Source organism: Entelurus aequoreus, linkage group LG07 (assembly GCF_033978785.1).
Source record: "Entelurus aequoreus isolate RoL-2023_Sb linkage group LG07, RoL_Eaeq_v1.1, whole genome shotgun sequence".
Classification (NCBI taxonomy): domain Eukaryota; kingdom Metazoa; phylum Chordata; class Actinopteri; order Syngnathiformes; family Syngnathidae; genus Entelurus; species Entelurus aequoreus.
Window position 1 is genome coordinate 25,360,257 of NC_084737.1, and position 24,395 is coordinate 25,384,651.

At 39.3% G+C, this 24,395-nt stretch overlaps 1 protein-coding gene across 3 annotated transcripts in view; it reads left to right on the top strand.

Annotated features, from left to right (window-relative positions):
* The window catches only part of LOC133653580 (vasopressin V2 receptor-like), a 103,793-nt gene extending 93,459 nt beyond the window's left edge, over window positions 1–10,334 (top strand). For all 3 annotated transcript variants that reach the window (XM_062053008.1, XM_062053006.1, XM_062053007.1), the window contains exon 7: window positions 8,517–10,334. In XM_062053008.1, the coding sequence (XP_061908992.1) occupies window positions 8,517–8,716 (200 nt within the window). In that variant the 3' untranslated portion in view covers window positions 8,717–10,334. The remainder of the gene's footprint in view (window positions 1–8,516) is intronic.
* Window positions 10,335–24,395: the final 14,061 nt, after the last annotated feature.

Here is a 24,395-nt window from a genome sequence, read left to right on the forward strand (position 1 = left end):
ATATATATATATATATATATATATATATATATATATATATATATATATATATATATATATATATATATATATATATATATATATATATACACTACCGTTCAAAAGTTTGGGGTCACCCAAACAATTTTGTGGAATAGCCTTCATTTCTAAGAACAATAATAGACTGTCGAGTTTCATCTATTTTCTGGCCATTTTGAGCGTTTAATTGACCCCACAAATGTGATGCTCCAGAAACTCAATCTGCTCAAAGGAAGGTCAGTTTTGTAGTTTCTGTAACGAGCAAAACTGTTTTTAGATGTGTGAACATGATTGCACAAGGGTTTTCTAATCATCAATTAGCCTTCTGAGCCAATGAGCAAACACATTGTACCATTAGAACACTGGAGTGATAGTTGCTGGAAATGGGCCTCTATACACCTATGTAGATATTGCACCAAAAACCAGACATTTGCAGCTAGAATAGTCATTTACCACATTAGCAATGCATAGAGTGTATTTCTTTAAAGTTAAGACTAGTTTAAAGTTATCTTCATTGAAAAGTACAGTGCTTTTCCTTCAAAAATAAGGACATTTCAATGTGACCCCAAACTTTTGAACGGTAGTATATATATATATATATATATTTACACATACACACCTACATACATATGTACAGTATATATACATCAATAAATAACACTCATACAAAAACTCACAGTAATGTATGATAGAATGTTAAATACGTTATGACACACCACTTCAAAAAACGGAATAGAATGTTCCTTTCTTTTTTCTGAATTAGACACCCAGAATGTACATCATGACAATAAAGAATGGGGGATTTACAATAATAGCTATGAACGATAAAACAATGAATATTAACAACATATGAACATTGCTACGCTTTTACTTCTCATACCACCTCCTTGATCGACATCTTTTACAATCAAGTAAAACGCAAGAAAAAAAGCAGCAAACATGGCGAAATATAAACGCAGACAGAAAAACACATACAATCTGATATTATAACACTTTTCTGCAGAACTTTGTTGTAGCTGCTGTGATGTAGATTACCGTAATAACCCGTATATCACGCAAAAGTGCAGATTCCAACCATTGAAATACTTTCTATAGTTCAAGACTTACAGTAATTTGAAAACATAACTGCACATCATGATGGCGACTACAGTTTTGATGATAGAGGTCTAAAAAAATGATTTGGCAGGCCAGATTGAATATCTTAACTGGCCGTATTGAATATCTTAACTGGCCGTATATGACCAGTGAGTGGTATTTTGCCCAGGTCTGACCTAGTGTGTTTATAATATTGTTGGTACTCCTGCACGAAATACAGTCTACCCTCCAACGTCCAACGCCTGAAAAGTGATAACATTTGGATATGCCTCAAAAGTCAAACAAAACTTGAAGTTCAAACCACTATCAGGTGTGATGTCATAAGTAATGCCACCACAAAAGTGGTAGCACGGACAAAGTTAACCAAAAATCCTGAAAGTGAACATACTAAGACATAAGAATAGGTGTGGCTGCTCAGTACAATCTGAGTAATTAATTAAATATTGAGGTGAATTTTGATCCTTTCTGTTTCTTCTCCATTGCGTATGTTTTAGACATATTCAAAAGGTTTTACTTTATTACAGTTTTTATTTTAGTCGTATTATACTGTGGTAAGCTTATTTTGATACTTTAGTGATAGTTATGAAATGTATGATGTTGACTGTAAGTTATTGAAATAATTCATCGTGAATTCAAGTTCAAGTTTTCAAGTTTCAAGTTCAAGCTTCATTTTATTCAGACATTTTTAAACATTTTGACAGATAAAGACAAGACATTTCTTAATATGCATATAGTCTGGAATGGAATAAGCAGAAGCTAAAGCTTCTTACATCCATCCCAGTGTATTTACAAAAGAGAAACAGAAAAACAACTACCAAAGTCTTCTTATGCATGAAGTTGTGCATTATTTTCTTTTACATTAATCACAAAACAAAATACAAATTATGAAAAAGTTCCAACATATTAATTTTACATCCTTAACATCCATTCTCAACATATGTTTTTCTAATTGATTTCTTCAGAATAATTTTAAATTGAATTAAAGTTTTACAGTCTTTTAACTCTTGGTCCAAATTATTCCATTCATTAATCCCAACAAAAGACACTCAATGCTGCTTTGCACTCGTTCTCACATGTTTATTTTAAACATTACCTTCTTTTTCGGAAATTATAAACACAGATTTGTTTTTGAAAATCCCTGTACATACACTGATAACTTGTTATTGTTTATGATACACATAAATTGTGCTGTCTTAAAGTCGACTAAATCCTTCAATTGTAGTGCTTTTAATTCAATGTAAAGCTAATTTGTATGTGCCCTGTAAAACACTTTATTCCCATTAATTACTAAACAATTAATAGGACAGTTGGGTTTTGAAATTAGACCAACTTTTTTTTATAATAAAAAAAAAATCTAATAAAAAATTTGGACCAACTTCAGTGTCAACCCACATTACAAAAATGACTATGGCGCTACAGTGGTACCTTAACTTACGAGCACATTGCGTTTTACGACTGAGCTCCTAACTCGGAACACTCATGTCTTAAATCAGCACTGCCCATTGAAATTATTGAAATCGATTTCATTTGTATTCCGCCCTCCCAGAACAGCACGATTTTAACACGTAACATAACTTTTACAAAGAAAAACTCACTTTTAAATAATCAATAATATTTATTTTAATATAATAGTAGTACAAATAACTACCAATAAGTAGTTGTATCAATAAAATGCAGTAATATTGTGAAGCACTTACTTGTTCCAGCAGTCTGAAGATGGCTTTTTGGTCTGCTCTGATTGGCGTTTTCCTGCCTCATTATATCCAACATGCACAACAGGCCAAGTCACTGAAGAGGGAAGGCTGGTCAATAAGGCTGAAATAGCAGCGAGTAATGGTGTTATGTTATGGTTTTAGTCTATTTAGAACATGCATTCAGTTACAACATGGAACATCACACATTTTTCAGTTTCTTATTACAACATGTTCGGAAAAAAAAGTAGGAAGAAACAGAGCTCATTTAATCCTACCCCTTTTACATTCTTAAAGTAATCTTACTTATCTCATCATATGAAATATGACTTTCTTCACCAATTATTATTATTAAATTCTTACTATTATTTATTTATTTATTTTTATTGTGATTACATATGAAGTTTATTGTGAAAAAATTGAGAACAGGAAGTGAATAAAAAAAGTTTCAGCAACTGTTATGTAAAGAAAAGGGGTAGGATTAAATAAGCTCTGCTTCTTCCTACTCCTTTTCGAACATGTTGAAAAGAGAAACTGGAAATTGTGATGTATCATGTTGTATGCTTGCATGTTCGAAATAAACTCAAACTCAAAACTCAAAACTCAAACATTTCATAGGAATTTCTAACACATTTGTTAACTTCATGTCCTCAATTGGTAACACAAAACCGATTAAATAAATACATAACAAATAAAGGTCTCATAAATAAACAGTTGTTTATTAGTTGTGATTCACATAATGAGGTGCATATAATTCTAATTTTTCAGTAAGGTTCAAGATGTTTATCAGGACTCTTCTTCCTTCTACTTTGTAAAGACTTTCAGTTCAAACAGTTTCTTAAACTGGATCATACTCGTATTTAGTTTGACTTCTTTGGTTAATCAGTTCCATAATTTAATTCCACATACTGATATACTAAATACACGTTTTTCCATTTTAAATGTTCCCTTAGGTTATATTTCTCCCCTTTTGTCAAAAATAATTACTGTACATTCTTGAGGAGCAGGTTATAGTTTGCTTTGTACACAATATTTTAAATGCACCAAATCATTGAATTTCAATATTTGTGATTCAATAATTAAAAGCATTATGTATTATTCTAACTGACCTTTTTTGCAACTGATTTCTGATCTGATTGTAGACTTGCCATATCTGATTTCATAGTTGAGTGTAGGCTGTCTATTGTCTACACCAGGGGTGTCAAACTCATTTTAGATCGGGGGCCACATGGAGAAAAATCTACTCCCAAGTGGGCCGGACTGGTAAAATCACGGCATGATAACTTAAAAATAAAGACAACTTCACATTGGTTTTTTTGGTTTAAAAATAGAACAAGCACATTCTGAAATTGTACAAATAATAATGTTGTTGTTTTTTTACACTTACATGTTGCGGTTAATAGTATTCTATCTTCATTTGTTGTTACTTATACTTTCTGAATAAATGATGTGATAATGTTCATCAGTCAACTCATTGGTGTTAAGTTTCAATCTATCAAGATAAAAAAATTATATCAAAATCAAATTACAGGATGTTATTTATGTAGTTTGCTCATTTTCCTCGACTGATGTGGTTTATTTTGTACATATGTAGCATCATCTACAAAGATAAAAAGAATTGCTATTGTGACATCTAGTGGACACATTTAGAACAGCAGTTTCTTTCATTCAAAAATTTCCCTTCATTTTTATACTTAGCAAACTCATCCCGCGGGCCGGATCAAAACTGTTCGCGGGCCTGATCCGGCCCGCGGGCCGTACGTTTGACACCCCTGGTCTACACCATCGTTTTGTTGTTATCCAAAATCATTGTTTCAATGTTATTCTGTTGTCTTCCATCATCATTCTCTTAATTTTCTGTTTGCTGGAACTCTTTCTGTGAGACTTAGGAGTTGTGATCCGTAGAGTGTGTTTCGGCATAGTTGCTATTGCAGCCCACTGACGACAGTTGGCGCTTTAGCGGCTTGCTGCACTTTTGACTTACTTCAACAATTTCGTACTTTACGTTGGCCAGAGCTCAGTTGGAGGGGTCAGCCTGCCAGATGAAATCACTCAGTATGGCCAGAAACCCTTTAAAACCAGCTCTCCTGTAGCTCCCTTTGATTATACTAAGTAGCCAGGAAACCTCCTCAATTATTCAAAACCCCGGTAGTGAAAGCGGAGCTGTTTTTCTTTGCGTCCTTTCTCATTGACAGGAAGCAACGTATGCTACCAAGTAAAACCTGAGGTTTTGGGCCGACTCTTCCAGCATTCACTGTTGCATTAGCTAATCTAGCCGTTTGGAAGCTCATAATTGCTCGTTTACGATAGAGCAGATATCGTGGCGAGAGGGACGGCTGTTTTGATGCAAGCGAGCGATCCTGGCTAGGGATGTCCCGATCCGATATTTGGATCGGATCGGGACATCCCTGGTTGGGATTGCTCATTTGCATCGGAACAGTTGTTTTTCTCGCTGCGATAGAGCGAAACCATCCTTGCCCAGGCACACCCTGCTGATATTGGAGTATAAATATTTTGGGTTTTGGCACCAACCGCGAGACTAGATATGACCAATCCAAGTCTAAGACTAGATCTGACCAATCCAAGTCTAAGACTAGATCTGACCAATCCAAGTCTAAGACTAGATCTGACCAATCCAAGTCTAAAACTAGATCTGACCAATCTTAAATCTATGAGCACGAACTGATGAAGCCTACTCGGCTGAGCGTCGACACGTCTTCTAAGAAAAACCAAACAGTCCAGTTGCAATCGATTGAATGCCCGTATGTGGGCTCTGTACCGAGGATGTTGTTGTGGCTTGTACAGCCCTTTGAGACACTTGTGATTTAGGGCTATATAAATAAACATTGATTGATTGATTGATAACTCAAATAATGCAATTTAAACCATAACAAAAAGCCGAGAGATTTCTCGTATCTCAACATTTTAGTTAAGGTACTCTTAATTAACTACTGAGGTAGGTTTGGTGTGGCATGGCTCAGATTCAGTGGCGGGCCATGCGTTTCCCACCTAGGCCTTCAGTGATGTCCAACTTCAATAATTACCTCTCAAAATACCATCGTTTATGTCATCACATGACCATTGCTGGAGAAATATTATACAGAAACACATTTACGCCCTACTGGGCATTGAATCACATATACAGTGTACAAAAGGGTTATTTTCTGGGGCATCTAAAAAACTATTAAAACGCATCAGCCATCAAAAAATATCTGTGACAGACTCCAGCTGTCGTGCGGGTTTTCAGGACCATCAAGGAAGGACATGGTTGAGCAAGGTTGTGACTTTGTTTTATATTTGCAAATACTCAGTCTTCTTTCGCCGGGCGCTTTTCAGCTCCGGCTCCACCTGCTGCTCGCTCCGCCGCCTGCTTTTCAGCTGCGTGTGTCGCCGTCTTCCTCGCGCTCTCTTTCGCTTTTACTCTGCATCCGTCTCTCTCTGGCTCCTGCCTCTCCCTCCGTCTCTCTCCCCGACGTTTACAACTCCCGCCCTTTTATACAGTGCGAGAGGATAATTATATTGTCCGCAGCATCGCACTTTGTCCTGATTGCGGCGTCGCTCCTGGCGAGCCCCGCCTCGCTGCTCGCTTGTCGTTTACGCCTCCTCACCGCCATCTTGGAGCGGGCCCCGGTGTGCCCTGCCTCCCTGTTGGACTGCAGGCCACGACTCCTCGCCGCCATCTTGGAGTCGGTACCGGCGGGACACGCCTCAATGTCGGTCCGCCGGCCCCGCCTCCCCACAATATCTTATGTGGTACTGTCAAAATTAAAATGGCAAAAAACATTAAAAGTGAAAAAATAAAATATTTGAACTCAAAATTTATAGAACCTATTCAATGCTGTATAAGCCAGTGTTAGCCCTTGTCGTCAGCTTATTCGAGTGGAAATGGCGAGCATTTCCCCATTTCATCGCCAGAACAGCTGAGCTAGCTTCCGGAGTTGGCCGACATCGTCTCACAAAATGTAGTTTCTCTTTAAATATCCTTCTTGAAAATGGCCTTGCAAATATATATCTGCCACCTAATCAACGTGTTGTTCTCCTTCTCTGCTATTCCAATCTGGCTACAGTGCAACACTTCCCACTTCCTGCTAAATTGAAACTTGTGATTGGATACTCACAAGTGAGTATCCAATCACAGTCTCATTAACATCAGGCTACCTAGATAGGCTACTGTCAACAACTTGTGATCTTTTTGGCTATCGCAGCTGTTTCTCAACTCTGTGTTGTCAAATTCTTCCGCTAACGGTCAACGGTGAGTATCCAATCACAGGACGCGTAAATGTCACGTTCAACCTCAGGCCAGCTAGAAGGCCTTACTGACGTCGTGATCTGATTGGCTATCGCAACTGTCTATCACTGTATGTCCCCGTTCACTTACAGTGCACGGACGCCTGCATTGTTGATTCTGAAGGCCTTGGGCAGATTTCGTGCAGCAAGGCAACATAAGCAAGCTGAATTCTGATTGGATACAAACTAAAACTAAAAACAGCAGCACTGGAAGGAGCATAATATGACATGAAGAGAATATGAATACTTTTAGATATTGAGGGAAAGTAAATAAAAAAGAATTGTATCTTTATTTTTGATCATGATTTCTGGTTATGTTAGGCCAGCAGTGAAGGCCTTGCTAGCCTGTGGCTGTCCAGAAAGTTTGGGGCTCCTAGTACGATTCCAGCTATCATAGTCACTTCCGTTGTGTCTAGGACAGGGGTCGGCAACCCGCGGCTCTAGAGCCGCATGCGGCTCTTTAGCGCCGCCCTAGTGGCTCTCTGGAGCTTTTCCATAAATGTATGAAAAATGGAAAAAGATGAGGGGAAAAAAATATATTTTTTGTTTTAATATGGTTTGTGTAGGAGGACAAACATGACACAAACCTCCCTAATTGTTATAAAGTGCACTGTTTGTATTAAACATGCTTCACTGATTCGAGTATTTGGCGAGCGCCGTTTTGTCCTACTAATTTTGGCGGTCCTTGAACTCACCTTAGTTTGTTTACATGTCTAACTTTCCCCGACTTTCTAGGACGTGTTTTATGCCACTTCTTTTTTTGTCTCATTTTGTCCACCAAACTTTAAACGTTGTGCATGAATGCACAAAGGTGAGTTTTGTTGATGTTATTGACTTGTGTGGAGTGCTAATCAGACATATTTGGTCACTGCATTAATGCTAGCTAATCGATGCTAACATGCTATTTAGGCTAGCTATATGTACATATTGCACCATTATGCCTCATTTGTAGCTATATTTGAGGTCATTTGGTTTCCTTTAAGTCATATTAATTCAATTTATATCTCATGACACACTATCTGTATGTAATATGGCTTTTCATTTTTTGCGGCTCCAGACAGATTTGTTTTTGTATTTTTGGTCCAATATGGCTCTTTCAACATTTTGGGTTGCCGACCCCTGGTCTAGGACATGACTCTTCACCCACCTTTCTCCCAGTGCCGCTCACACTAGTGTATGAATGTGAATACATTTTTGGTGGTCGGCAGCCACTTATTCATCAGTCTAACCCAGGGCAGCTGTGGCTGACCACCACATAGTGTGAATGTGGAGTGAATGAATGATGTGCTCTCAGTTTCCACTGTAAAGTGCTATGAGTGTCTAGAAAAGCGCTATATAAATCTAATCCATTATTATTATTGTTACCGGTGTATAGTGATGGTGAATAGTTTGTATGGAAATTGATGAACAATCTAATGTTTGCAGGCGTGGCCTTCACTATCCTGATGCTGCTTGCCAGTCTGAACTCGTGCACCAACCCGTGGATCTATACGGCTTTCTCCAGCAGCGTTTCCAGAGAGCTACAGAACCTGCTGCATTGTGGGTCGCGGCCTGGACGACGTGGCTCGCTGCCCGATGACTCCACCACCACACACACCTCCACCATTAAGGACAGTCTGTACTGACAGATAAGATTCAGGGGACATACGCGTGCTCTTTGCAAGCGCGCAGCTCCAGAGTACAAAGGTCGCCAGGTGTTCCCGACAACATGTGACAGGCCGTCAACAGGAAGTACACCTGCGATGGCGCTGTCCTTGCAAACACTGGAGGAGCGTGTCTCTAAGAGAGTCAGCTCATAATGGAATACGCGGTGACAGTGTAAGCAAGGTGGCCTCTTGATGGGTAAATGGATTTTCACCTCGGCTTTTGAGTGCCACGGGTATTCCCAGAGGAACGACTTTCACATGGAAAACAGCAGGAATGTGAGGCGTTAAAGGCCTGTTGGCACTCCCAGTGGCAACAGCAAGAGACAAAACCAAGGGCGTAGGGAAAACCAGAGGGCGGCAAAGTGCAAGTAAGCAGACAGTAAAGACAGCAAGGTTGCTACTGCTGGACTGAGAACAGTGGTTGTCATGGATGTTCCACGGGATGGACATCTAATAATGTGAACAAACTTGGTTGGATCAAAGAAAGTGAACTAACAATGGTTGAATTGATATTCACTCAGGATAAATCTACTCTCTTAGACCAATAGTTAACTGTGAGCGAGCTGGTCAGAGACTCAATGAAGAATGCAGCCCAGTGAAAAGACACTCGCGGGTTAGGCCTGCAAAGGAGGAACATTGTTCTACGCAAATGACAATAATGTTGGGGTTTTTTTTTACACACAAAACAGCATATTAAGTGCACCTTCCTGTCCTTCAAGGCTCTAAGCATGCAACAAAGCAGTATGCTGGAGGAGCAAGAAGCATTCCATGTAGAAAATGAACAAGTTAAAAATATTTATTGAAAATGTATCCCGCACATAAGACATGACTGTGTGTCCAAGAGAAACGTTACTGTATATGAGACATACTGCTGCCAGACATTTGTTGTACATAAGCAGTCCAACCAAAGATGTTTGGATTTTTTTCTCCAAATTTCAGTTATTTGAGCTTCACCAGATAAGACATTACAAGTGTATCAAAAGCAGAAAGAAATAACATAATCTTGGTCATTAAAGCAGTCCCATTACCAAGCAAGTGCCTGTGATGTCCGCAGACATTTTTAGAACGGCCTCTCTCTCCGTTTAATCTCACGCTGATGTCAGCCATGTTATTCTAGACGGCACTATCAGCAGAGGGAGGGTCTTATGTTAAATCCCACCAGCACACATTCATTATCCTAATTGTGATATTCTACAGATGATTCCCCAATCTGTCCACTTTTTTTGTATCACAGTTTTAAATTATTGCTTTATGGCTGTCAGCTGCATGACACACGTCAAGTACACACATTGTAGTGGTGGTTTTAGATTTAGATTTATATAAACTTCTGAACATTCCGCACATGTGAGTGTATATAAAGTCTGGTCCTACCTAAGGGTACACTCACAACATTAGGTAGACTTGCACAAACCAACAATCCTCAAACAAAAGCATGATAAAAACGTCTGCTCTTCTGAATACTGTAACCAGTACCGCTCACAGCAGAGCGAAGACATTTAACAAGGTTAAACTGCTGACAACTAGTGATGTGAATTTTTCAAAAACTCATAATTAGATTACGATTCTTGGGTTAACAATTTGATCCAGAACAGATTCTCAATTCAACACAATTAATTGTCGCAGTATATTATTTGATATAAAAATTGTAATCATACCTTTTCCAAACCAGTTGCAGATTGCAAACGCTCCTTTTGGCTGCTGACATATGAAATATATGCGCAGCTACTAAAATGGTCTAAAAAAAACATATCTTTGAAAACTATAAATCAATTTAGAAACAGAATAAACAAGAACCGCAATTCGGAAGTGAAGCCAATTTTTTTTAGCACCCCTGAAAAAAAATAGTTGCTTGGTGTTGTATTTGGGTGTGTTGGTCCACTCATTACTACGCTAGTGCCTGGTTCATAAATGTAATATGAGGACAATATCATTTCTTTTTGGTTCTGGGTTAGGTGGAAAAATCATATTCAAAATGACAAAAAGAGAAAAAAACAATTTCTCAATTTGTTCATTTGGGAGTAACTTAGCAAGCCACTTCATAGTTGAAGTATGTAGTTATATTTGTGTCTTGTCGCAAAGTCTCATTTTGAGCACAAAAATATATATATGTATAAATATATATATAATATGTATGTATGTATGTATGTATGTATGTACTAAGGCTGCAGCTAACGATTATTTTTCTATCGATTAATCTATAGATTATTTTTTCGATTAATCGGTTAATCTATAGATTATTTTTTCGATTAATCTATAGATTATTTTTTCCTTTTGCCGATTATTTTTTTATTCAAAATGAAGATGAAAAAATAAATGTAGGTCCGTTTTTTCAAAAGGCATGGCTTTTATTTACAAAAAAAAAGAAGTATGGCCACTCAGTCAACATTGACAACAACATGACTAAATATTCTGTAACAATGTAAACATTTAAAACTTTTAACATTTAACAAAATTAAAAGTAGCTTATTTGCTTTTTAATGTGCAAATATAAAAGTCAACATCCAGTGCAAATCTTAATATTCTGCAATAGTATAAGCATTTCAAAAGTAAAAGTATTGCTTATTTTGCTTTAAAATGTGCAAAAATAAAGATAAACATCCAATACAAAAAGTGCAAAACGAAATATTCTGTAACAACAGTGTAAACATTTCAGCAAAAGTGAAAGTATTGCTTATTTGCTAAAATGTGCAAAAATAAAGATAAACATCCAATACAAAAAAGTGCCAATCTAAATATTCTGGAGCACTGTAAACATTAAGTATTGCTTTTAAAATGTGCAAAATAAACATCCAGTCCAACACAGTACACAATAACCAATTCTACTCATTCCAGTGAGTGTCTAACAGTTGTAATGAAGAAATGTTAGCATGTGTACATGCTTTGGTTCTTTTCTTGTTTACAATATTCCCAGCAGCTGAAAATAGGCGCTCAGAAGGGGTCGATGTGGCTGGAACTGAGAGGTAATTAGCCTTCACCTCAAGCCAGGACTGCGAGCGAGCTGAGCTGCAGTTTAAGTTTCTAGAAGGTCAACGGGCTCATAGTGATGTTACTAGTAGTTGACTGGGAGGTGTTTATTATCATTTGGGGAGAGTCCGCTGCCTGATGCTCACCTGCTAAACACCTATCTGCTCCACGCTGAAGCGCTGACTACATGCGATCTGAATACGAACTGCTGATTGGCTGATAATGCTTCGTGTGTACCAATCAGATGGTTGTGTGGGTGGGACAATGCTGCGTGTGTACCAATCAGATGGTTGTGTGGGTGGGACAATGCTGCGTGCTGAGACAGAGGCAGACGGAGCAAAGCAGCTGGTTAAGACTTTAGCTTTAGCTTAGAAACTCGTTCGGTACACCCCCGTACCGAACCGAAAGCCCCGTACCGAAACGGTTCAATACAAAACACGTACCGTTACACCCCTAGCAGATACAAATGACACATTCATGTTTTTGTGTAATGATGACAACGTATGCTCGCGCGGACGATTGACTAGTTGATGGTTTTCTTTTCAAATGTTCGTTCATAGCCGTTGTGCTGCTATGATAGGCCATTTCCGCTCGACACAGTGTGCATACAACAACATTATTAGGCCGTTTATTGAAATACTCCCACACTTTTGACCACTTTTGGCATGCTTTTCCCCCCTCGCTCGCACCGCTCGCATCATCTTCTTTGATCGTCTGCTTTGCGCTCCGCCATGACGGTAGTGTGACGTCATTATGCGACGCGTCGACGCACAAAAACGGCGTCGACGTATTTACGTAACCGATGACGTCGACTACGTCGACGCGTCGTTTCAGCCTTAGTATGTACAGTATGTATGTATGTATATATATATATATGTATATATATATATATATTTTTTTTTAAAGCTATTTTTTTTAAGAAATTAAACTAAAGTGAAAAATGTAATCGTTGGAGTGAATATAAATGTATTTTGTGTTTAATTAATGTGTCTGCATGTTTGCTATTTTTCATATTAACATGCAATAATTACAACTTTCTGTGCAGGCAGACCACTGTCCTCTCTCCATCAATCAATCAAAGTTTATTTATATTGCCCTTAATCACAAGTGTCTCAAAGGGCTGCACAAGCCACAACTCTCACGTCCCGTCTTCCTCCCTTTCTCAACCTCTGCACTCGGCGCATTCAGTCTTTTTTCTCAGAGCTTGCACAGGTTTTGACACAGCGTTACATTTGTGCCAAAAAGGTAACCAACGTACAAAAATAAGTCCGTACCGTAATGTTTATAAAACGTTACCCATAAAGGTTCAAATAACCAAATAAAGAACTCACCTGTGTGGTCGTGCTGCACCAAGTTGTTGTTCCTCATTCATTGACTCCATTAGTCGTGAATCAATGCTTCCGGGATTTTACATTATCCCAAAAGCATTGATTCACAACTAATGGAGTCAATGAATGTGGAACAACAACTAGGTGCAGCACGACCACACAGGTAAGTTGTTTTATTTATTGAGTTATTTGAAACTTTATGGATAACGTTTTATAAACATTACGGTATAGAGTTACACTATATTGCCAAAAGTATTTGGCCACCTGCCTTGACTCACATATAAACTTGAAGTGCCATCCCATTCCTAACCCATAGGGTTCAATATGGTATCGGTCCACCTTTTGCAGCTATTACAGCTTCAACTCTTCTGGGAAGGCTGTCCACAAGGTTGCGGAGTGAATTTTCGACCATTCTTCCAAAGGCGCATTGGTGAGGTCACACAATGATGTTGGTCGAGATGGCCTGGCTCTCAGTTTCCGTTCTAATTCATCCCAAAAGTGTTCCATCGGGTTCAGGTCAGGACTCTGTGCAGGCCAGTCAAGTTCATCCACACCAGACTCTGTCATCCATGTCTTTATGGACCTTGCTTTGTGCACTGATGCACAGTCACTGAGCGCCTGAGAACGGCCCATTCTTTCACAAATGTTTGTAGGAACAGTCTCCATGCCTAAGTGCTTGATTTTATACACCTGTGGCCAGGCCAAGTGATTAGGACACCTGATTCTGATCATTTGGATGGGTATTGACGGAGATATATATACACATTTAAGAGTTATTTCTTTCTATAGTCATATTTGAAATAACTAGTGTTTTCCATTTGTACTCTTTTTATTTTTTACTCCATCTCATCTCCGATAGTGCACTGTGAGTTACCTTGAGCTTGGGAATGAAGGGAGTAAAAGTACTCTTTCTTTATCTCATCCGGTCTCATCCCGAGTTGAACAATGAACTTGTGTATTCCTTCTGAAGGGTGTGGGCTATGGGCATATTGAAGAAGAGGGCGCTTCCGTAATTGTGTTAGATCAACTTGGCGACGCGATTTGAATGTGTTGTTTTTAGGTTGGTATCTCCAAAGCTTTGGAATAAATTGCAAAATACCAATTCTGTTGGGGTCTTCACTCATACTCAGCATATATGTCATTAGAAAGAACTTGGGATTGACCAGTAACTTCAATTCCCTTGGAGGAACATCTGGTCCAAACGCAACAATGGCCAAATACTTTTGGCAATATAGTGTATGATTGTACATTTGTCAGCGATGTAACACCCAATTTAATTGGAAACAGCCAACCAGAGAGTACATTTGTCCAGCTCTCTGATTGGTTACCTGTTTGGCACAAATGAAAAACCTTAGAGAGCGCAAAGAAAAAAGCTGAATGCGCAGAGTGCAGAAGTTGAGAGAGAGGGGTACAGAGGACATTAACGAGCACAGTGGTCTGCTTGAGCAAAAAGCAGTAATTATTTCACGTCATGATGGATAATGGCACACATGCAGACACATTGAGCACAAAATACATTTATATTTGCTCAAACAATTTTATATTTCACTTGAGTTTAATTTATTTTCAAAAGAGCATTTAATTTATTTTCAAAATAGCATGTATGTGCTTGCAAAATATATTTTCTGTGCTCAAAATCTGCCTTTGCAACCTCAAGATCAAGGCATAAATATAACTCCAATATTAAAGCACGTCAGATGACAAAAACAAAATATTATTTTTTTTATTCTGGTGCGGGTTGAATAGTTGCATTGTATTTCAGACGGTAAAAAAGAGAAAATAAATATATCCAATCTAAGTGAAAAAAATGGTTTGTCCGTCTGTTAGTGGGTCATTTCCTGGTTTCTGGAGAATTATGTAAAAATCAGTGGCAATCGCTCTAAGTCTGCAAGAAAAGCTTAATATGTTCTTTTGTGTTTACATTTTATTGACCAAATATCCGCTAGAATGCGTTCAACTTTTGTTTTACTTCCAGGACAGATGATAAAGGGGGAGTATAGAGTGGGTTGTTCCACTGCAGCCCAACTAGACAGCCATTGGAGAATTGTTCGGCTTTGTCCCACGCATCGCACGCACGGCGTCTCTGGAAGTGTATGGAAAGTGGGCTCGGACTCGGTTTGATCTTACGCTTGATGATTGAATGATCCATCTGAAGCTGAATCCCTTTTTGATCCGTCCATCCATCCATTTTCCTCCGTTTATCCGAGGGTCGCGAGGGCAGCAGCCTAAGCATGGAAGCCCAGACTTCCCTCTACCCCAGCCACTTCGTTCAGCTTCTCCCGGGGAATCCCGAGGCGTTCTCAGGCCAGCCGGGAGACGTAGTCTTCCCAACGTGTCCTGGGTCTTCCCCGTGGCCTCCTACCGGTTGGACGTGCCTGAAACACCTCCCTACGGAGGCGTTCGGGTGGCATCCTGACCAGATGCCCGAACCACCTCATCTGGCTCCTCTCGAATCAGTTATTTTGAAGGATAAACCAGCATTTTTCAAGTTTCTTTTCGTTGTTACAAGTTGATGTGTAGAATTTTACAATCCTCTTATCATTTTCTTCGTAAAATCTAGCATTTTTATACATTTTATCTGTTATTGGAGACTGTTCTTGTGATTAGCAGTGCTGGGTTAGTTACTGAAAACCAGTAACTAGTTACAGTTACTAGTTACTCTATTTCAAAAGTAACTCAGTTACTAACTCAGTTACTTACATCAAAAAGTAATGTGTTACTGTGAAAAGTAACTATTTAGTTACTTATATATATTTTTTATTTTTTTTAAGGCACCCTTTAATGCCCTTTTAGCCTTCATTTCAGTACTGTTATGCACTGGAGAATAATACAATCTGTTGATCAACTTGACATGCATTTGCCTCACTGAACTCTGCTAAGAAATGTGGTCTACATACAACACACAAAGACAAAGATATGTTTCAAAGGGCCAATTTGTTTCAGGCCAGAACAAATTGACAACATTATTTAAAATAGCTGCAACATAACATACATAAGTAACAAACAGCATAATAACAACATAGCTGTAAACTAAGGAAGGCATACACTACATACACAAAGCCTAACCAGGCGTTTTTTTCTCAAGAAATTCTGAAATAAAATCATGTCTGAAGCCCAGAACACTCTACACATTTCCCCAGTTTTAGTTTAGAGATGAGGAAAGATTGGCCTGGCCCACTAGGATCCCTCTTTATGTTTGTGAACTTTATAGTCTCTACATTTAGAGTGATGTGATAATGAAACACTCTAGAAGTCTAGAATTAAAGAGTATATAAGAAAATTGACAGCGTGTGTAGCTTCAGTGCTAAATGATGAGCAGAGGCAGATGCCTTGTTAAAATCCAGCCGCTGTTGCTTAGGAGGTGAAGTGTGTCTCTTTACTAGCTTTGTCGAAGCATGTTGCTTTTGTAGCTGTTTCAGCAGATTTGAATTGCTAGGATAGGATCTTTGAACCAAGACACAGCTTACATTTAACTAAAATGTTCTTTTCTTCGTGGTCGACAAAAGAAAAGTAGTGAGAATATCTCCATGTTAAGAAACTCGACTTCTGGCTCCGCCATGATGTAAACAAAGACACGCCCCCTCCCACACATACACAGCGCAAGCCTCTTTTCCGGTCGCCTCTTCTGCAGCGCTCCAATAAAACACTCAGATCTTCTCAGTTTCTCACCGATACTACATACAAAATTACGTAAAATAACGCAGTAACGCATCATGTAGTAACGGTAACTGAGTTACTGAATATAAAAAATAACGCGTTAGATTACTATTTACCGCCGAAAGTAACGATGTTATAAAGTAACGTGTTAGTCCCAACACTGGTGATTAGAGAATGACTAAATGAGCCTTCATTACTTGAGAGACCACTGCTAAAAATGGAGTAAATGACAGACAGAGCTTAGTGTAATATCGCACTTTTACCTAATAGTGGCGTACAGGTGCACTGCATCATTCTGACATTGACTGACACCGTTGCAAATCACAATCGCTGCATTAAACATATTGTTAAATGAATACCTCTCAGAAATTGTCTACGATTGTACACAATGGAGAGGCCAGTGGGTGTAAAAGGTCAAAGCAAACATTTCCGACAAGACCTTGCAGTATTTATGTACAAAACACAAAGAGATGTTCTGAGTCTGCAGGACAATGCTTTGATGCTTTTAAGATGTGTTTGGAACCCTCATTTGTGTGGAAGAAGCCTCACCTTTTCCTCTTGACGTGTGTGGACTTCAGCACTACGTCGTTTATTCATTCTCCAGATACAAAGACTTACTTTGATTGTTTGCCGGCTAAGTCAACACCGTACCGTGTCCCACTTTGTTGCATCAGGAAAGAGACAAACTTCTCCCCAACTCCTTTGAGTGTTAATGTATTTTCCTCTTCCTGACAGGGCTTTGCCAGGTCAATAGATGGCTCTTCTTCACCGACGGGGCCCAGCTTCAGCCTCTCAGAGTGATGCCACAGCACTTTGCTACATTGCTGTCTGTACAGCCATTATCAAGCATTAGAGCAGCTAAATAGTCTATGTTGCAAACACAGACACCCAAATATAAAACTCTGAAATCAGCACTCTCTCAGCATAGACTTTTATCCTGAGTCACATTTAGCCTCTTGGGGACAGAAACAAGTGACAGAAGCTCTACTGCTCTTCCTAATATGACAGATGCGTTTGACTTTGTTTTGTACTTTGAACAAATAGAGCACAGTCTACCAGGTATAATTCATTGTGTGTAAAACATCCACACACACAATTCTGATGTTCTATCTACTCCAACCTCTGCCAAATTAGGTCATGTTCACATCAGCATGTTTGTTAGTTTTTGTGAAATTCCCTGTCTGAAAATTGTATACACCAACCTGGATCTTTGTGCTGGGTAGGCATTCTTCTACACACATAACCCTGAACAGCTACAATATTGCATTAAGTAACTATGTAACCCGCCTGGTTCAGCCCCTGCTTCCGTTCCACTCGGAACTCAAACATTGGACTTCTTGAATGAGAGTCAAGAGTGCTAGGAACTGAGCCAAAAGTTGGAGCCCTCAACTCTGTGTCCAGCGCAAGCTGGTAAGGTGTTAGGGAATGAGGTTTACCAACATACACATGGCACAACCGCACTGGCTGGCCTCAGTTACACTCACCCCCTAAACCTTGTGGTTAGAGTGTCCGCCCTGAGATCGGTAGGTCATGAGTTCAAACCCTGGCCAAGTCATACCAAATTCTATAAAAATGGGACCCATTACCTCCCTGCTTGGCACTCAGCATCAAGGGTTGGAATTGGGGGTTAAATCACCAAAATGATTCACGAGCGCGGCCAACGCTGCTGCTCACTGCTCCCCTCACCTCACAGGGGGTGGAATGAGGGGATGGGTCAAATGCAGAGGGTAATTTCACCACACCTAGTGTGTGAGTGACTATCAGTGGTACTTTAACTTTAACTTTAACCTCACTCACATCTGGGTCACGGCACGACTCGCCCGCCCGGTCCAGCTCCTGCTCCCGTTCCCACCCAGGACTCAAACCTGGGTACTCCTGAATGAGAGTCGAAAGCACTAGTCACAGAGCCAAAAACCTGAGCTGTCAACACGCAAGCTCTTAAGAAGTTAGGGAGTAAGGTTTACCAACATACACACATGGCATAGCCTCTGTTACAAGTGCAACCCTCATGTTTCAGCAACCATTTTATTATATGTTCTCAAGGGCAATACTATAGAAATGTAACTTGTATATAATTTGTAGTAGTGAAAATACAGTATATGAGAACACGCAAACATTATAGGGCTCGAAAGGGAACGTGATTTTGCAATGCATTGTAATGAGAGAAAGAGCAACATACTTTATTCAAATGGATCGTACAAAATGGGGCAGCACGGTGGAACAGGGGTTTGTGCATGTGCCTCACAATACAAAGTTCCTGAGTAGTCTTGGGTTCAATCCCGGGCTAGGGATCTTTGTGTGTGGAGTTTTCATGTTCTCCCCGTGTCTGCGTGGGTTCCCCCCGGGCACTCCGGCTTCCTCCCACCAACAAAAACATGCACCTGGGGATAGGTTGATTGGCAACACTAAATTGGCCCTAGTGTGTGAATGTGAGTGTGAATGTTGTCTGTCCATCTGTGTTGGCCCTGCGATGAGGTGGCGACTTGTCCAGGGTGTACCCCGCCTTCCGCCCGATTGCAGCTGATTGCAGCACCCCCCGTGACCCCAAAATGGATAAGCGGTAGAAAATGGATGGATGGATGGATCGTACAAAAGAAGAAAAAAAAAATCAAGGGAACGCACCGAGACAAACTGTTCCAAAGGCTCGCTACCTCGAAAAAATAGGTTAAATTGGTGGAATTGTTCCATATCAGCACGTCTATTGGGACAAGAGATTTGAGTAAGCTGTTGCCATTGTCGAAGCCAAACTTGTATATATTTCATCAACAAAATCACCTTCTACACCGGTGAAGAATTCCAGAGTGCAAAGTCTGTTCAGGTTCATTGTCCGCCATTTAAATTGCGCTTAATCTACGGCTTTCATCTCTTATGTTCGAGATGAAATGAGGGTGCCCAGCCTCATTTAAAAAAATAAAAACCAGCCCATTTTTACTTTTAAATACTTTGATCACTGTGCTACTGCTCCAAAAATAATACTCGTTCATTTCTGCGCTTACCCAAGACTAAAAGTAAACAGACAACAGGATTTTTCCCAAATACTGTACGTTGTTTGTAGCCCGCAGCTAGCTTGGCTAACGCTAACAGCCAACTAAATGCTACGTCCATCCACAAAAAAAAACCTAAAAATTATTTGATTCAAACTTACAAGTCTGAAAATGCCATGACCACGCTAACATGTACCAGGTGATGGCGTTAAAACCTTCATAACCCGACTTCCTCCAACTCTGCTTTCACGCTGGAAATTAGAAAAATCTCACCACATTCTTTTTTTCTTCTCCTGAAGCGATCATGGCCACGATGGTGGCAGTTATTGATGCCGCACAATCGTGCCATGTTTTGAACGTGTTAAAGAAAAAAGACAAAAGTTGCAGTCAGTCATGTAAATAAGCGATTCAGAGTCCAGCAAGACCCCCAATGCAATGTGTTTACACATCGGACTTTCAAGCCATATTGTGTGAAAAGCTGGCAACACAAGTAAATACACCTTACGGATACCGTGTCCAAATGGTGTCTAAAATGTCAATATTTAGTCTGAGGGTGAGCACCATTTCTAATCTAACACTGCCCTAATCCTTTTGAGCATGGAATCCACCACATCTGCATAGGTTGGTGATGGAATTCCTACAATATGCTTTAACTATGACATCACTATTTTGATTTTGATTTTTTTCTTCACTGTAACTCAAGAGCCTTTTAACAATAAAGAAAAAATACACAAATAATAAGTAAGAATAAAATGTATAAAGGTTATAAAGTATAAAACTACCGTATTTGAAGTGGTTAAGTCGCAGTTTTTTTCATAGTTTGGCCGGGGGTGCGACTTATACTTAGGAGCAACTTATGTGTGAAATTATTAACACATTACCGTAAAATATCAAATAATATTATTTAGCTCATTCACATAAGAGACTAGACATACAAGATTTCATGGGATTTAGCGATTAGGAGTGACAGATTGTTTGGTAAACGTATAGCATGTTTTATATGTTATAGTTATTTGAATGACTCTTACCATAATATGTTACGTTAACATACCAGGCACGTTCTCAGTTGGTTATTTATGCGTCATATAACGTACACTTATTCAGCCTGTTGTTCACTAATCTTTATTTATTTTAAATTGCCTTTCAAATGTCTATTCTTGGTGTTGGGTTTTATCAAATAAATTTCCCCCAAAAATGTGACTTATACTCCAGTGCGATTTATATATGTTTTTTCCCTTCTTTATTATGCATTTTCGGCCGGTGCGACTTATACTCCGGAGCGACTTATAGTCCGAAAAATACGGTAGATAAAAAATTAGGACATAAAATTGTGAATACTAAATTATACATTCATACCCGGTGTGTACACTTGAACTACTTTATATATTTTATCTTATCAAACAATACAGTCCCTGACAAAAGTATTTTTGATTATCCAATTTGAAAAGAAATAACTTGACTTTGACTTGATCATTTCAAATAACAGGAACGAGAGGCAAAAGCCTCTGCATTATGCTACGCCGGGGGTCGGCAACCCGCGGCTCTAGAGCCGCATGTCTTAGTATCTCCCTGAAGCTTTTTCAGAAATGTATGAAAATGTTAAAATATGAGGGGGAAAAATAAATGCTTTGTTTTAACATGGTTTCTGTAGGAGGACAAACGTGACACAAACCTTTACTAATTGTTAGAAAGCCAACTGTTTAATATGCTTGTGTTTATGCTTCCCTGATGAGAGTATTGTTAGGATGCTACTGACGTCACGTCCGGCTCACGTCCCGCCCAATGAATACTGTTGGTGGTCAAACTACCTCTGTCCTCAATGGGTACTAAGCCCCATTTAGCCTTTCTCGAAGAAAAAGTGGTCTATGCTTGTGTTGTTTTCGGCTGTACGAATCATTCAAATTGCGAAAAGGATACACGTTTCTTTAGAGTTCCTCGGTAGGTAATGAAAAAGGGAGGTAGCGTGCAAGATTATACGAAACAATGAGAAAAGCATGCAGCTCACACTGCAGTCCAAGGGAGCAGAGTCGAAGAATGCATGAATTTGCAGTGATCACTCCGTTAAAGGTTTGTTTGATATACTTTTATTTCCCATTTAAGTATTATTTTGATATTATTTGTATTTCTTAAACACAAATTTGCTGCAAGTGTTTCAAAAACCATAAAAGAAAGCAAATGTAAGCAAAACCTAAAAGAGTTAAGCTTTTAGGAAAGACAGTTTTTGATTGATTGATTGAGACTTTTATTAGTAGGTTGCACAGTGAAGTACATATTCCGTACAATTGACCACTAAATGGTAACACCCGAATAAGTTTTTCAACTTGTTTAAGTCGGGGTCCACTTAAATTGATTCATGATACAGATATATACTATCATATATACTATCATCATAATACAGTCATCACACAAGATAATCACATTGAATTATTTACATTATTTACAATCAGGGGTGTGGAGGGGGGGGGGGATATGGACATCAAGTAGTGGACATAGAGAGAGAGAGAGAGAGAGAGAGAGAGAGAGAGAGAGAGAGAGATCAGAAGGCATAAGAAAAAGAAAAAGTATCTGCATTTGATTGTTTACATTTGATTATTAGCAATCCGGGGAGGGTGTTAGTTTAGGGTTGTAGCTGCCTGGAGGTTAACTTTTATTGCGGTTTTGAAGGAGGATAGAGATGCCCTTTCTTTTATACCTGTTGGGAGCGCATTCCACATTGATGTGGCATACAAAGAGAATGAGTTAAGACCTTTGTTAGTTCGGAATCTGGGTTTAACGTGGTTAGTGGAGCACCCCCTGGTGTTGTGGTTATGGCGGTCATTTACGTTAAGGAAGTAGTTTGACATGTACTTCGATATCAGGGAGGTGTAGCGGATTTTATAGACTAGGCTCAGTGCAAGTTGTTTAACTCTGTCCTCCACCTTGAGCCAGCCCACTTTAGAGAAGTGCGTAGGAGTGAGGTGGGATCTGGGGTGGAGGTCTAGAAGTAACCTGACTAGCTTGTTCTGAGATGTTTGGAGTTTAGATTTGAGGGTTTTGGAGGTGCTAGGGTACCAGGAGGTGCATGCGTAATCGAAAAAGGGTTGAACGAGAGTTCCCGCCAGAATCCTCAAGGTGCTTTTGTTGACCAGAGAGGAAATTCTGTAGAGAAATCTCGTTCGTTGGTTAACCTTTTTGATTACCTTGGTTGCCATTTTATCACAGGAAAGGTTAGCCTCTAGAATGGAACCTAGGTAGGTGACCTCATATTTCCTGGTGATAACAATGTCACCTACTTTTATGGTGAAGTCATTGACTTTCTTAAGTTTGATGTGGGACCCAAACAGGATGGATTCTGTTTTACCCAAGTGGATGGATAGCTTGTTGTCAGCGAGCCAGGTGCAAGTTCTACAGAGCTCAGCACTGAGGATTTTCTCCACCTGTGACTTGTCCTTGCCGGATACCAGCAAGGCAGTCAACATGAATGAAGCTTTCAGTACATTTGATAAATACGGGGAAAAACATGCTACTCACAAACGGCGCGTGCAACTGCAACAAACATCAACAGACGCGTAGTCAAATCGTGAAATGCAACTTTACAAGATGCATATTTATCCAAGAAAGTCTCTATACCAATTTCCTCGACCCAGCCACACACAAAGAAGTTGTAAACCTCCACGCTTTTCCAAGTTTTCATCTGTTTTGTCGTGTAGAATGATGTTTGGAGCACAATAATAGTTCAATATGTCTGAGAACGCGACCAACGTATCACGTGACAAATCTTTTTTTGATAAAGTATAGGGATAGTTAGATTTTTTTTCCTCGAATAGGCTTTTTGCAGGAAGATTTAAACCTCTTTTTTACTCAGGTAGTTTGCACGCTGCTTGCTGTACAACAGCCATTTTAGATTGTTGACCACCACTGGTTTTCACTTCTGGGAATAAGTCAACACAAGCAACTTGGTGAGCGCCGTTTTGTCCCACTAATTTTGTCAGTCCTTGAACTCACCGTAGTTGTGAGGGCTGTGACACAACAGTTTGTTTACATGTATAAGTTTTTCCGACGCTAGTGTTTTATGCCACTCCTTCTTTGTCTCATTTTGTCCACCAAACCTTTAATGCTGTGCGTGAATGCACAATGGTGAGCTTTGTTGCTGTTATTGACTAATGTGCTACTGAGGCATATGTGGTCAGTGCATGAATGCATGCTAAGCAATGCTAACATGCTATTTAGGCTAGCTGTATGTACATATTGCATCATTATGCCTTGTTTGTAGGTATATTTGAGCTCATTTAATTTCCTTTAATTGTGTCCTTTGTGTATTTAATTTATATTTGCATGCCTCATGACACATTATCTGTATGTAATATTGGCTGCATTTCTGATATTTGTTTGTGTGCCATGTTGTTCCAAACCACAGCAGACGTTACCCAGCTTGCCAAAAATGGTGATAAATCCATTAGAAGAAGACAACCTGCCGTTTCTTTTAACTACCTTTGGCCATTCTAAAACAGTAATTTCCAGGAGTTATCTCACCCTCTGGGAAGCCTCCGTTTAACTAATGTTTTCCAATGTTGTAAAAATGTGTGAAATAAATCTTAAAATGTCAACATTTCTGTCAACGAAGATTTGCGTCAGCCTGCGACACAGTCATTTTGATAGTAGGCTTATATACACCCTAACGTCATGCGTTGCCTTCATTATAAGACTTGCATAAGGCTTTGAATTTTTTGCGGATCCAGACTTTTT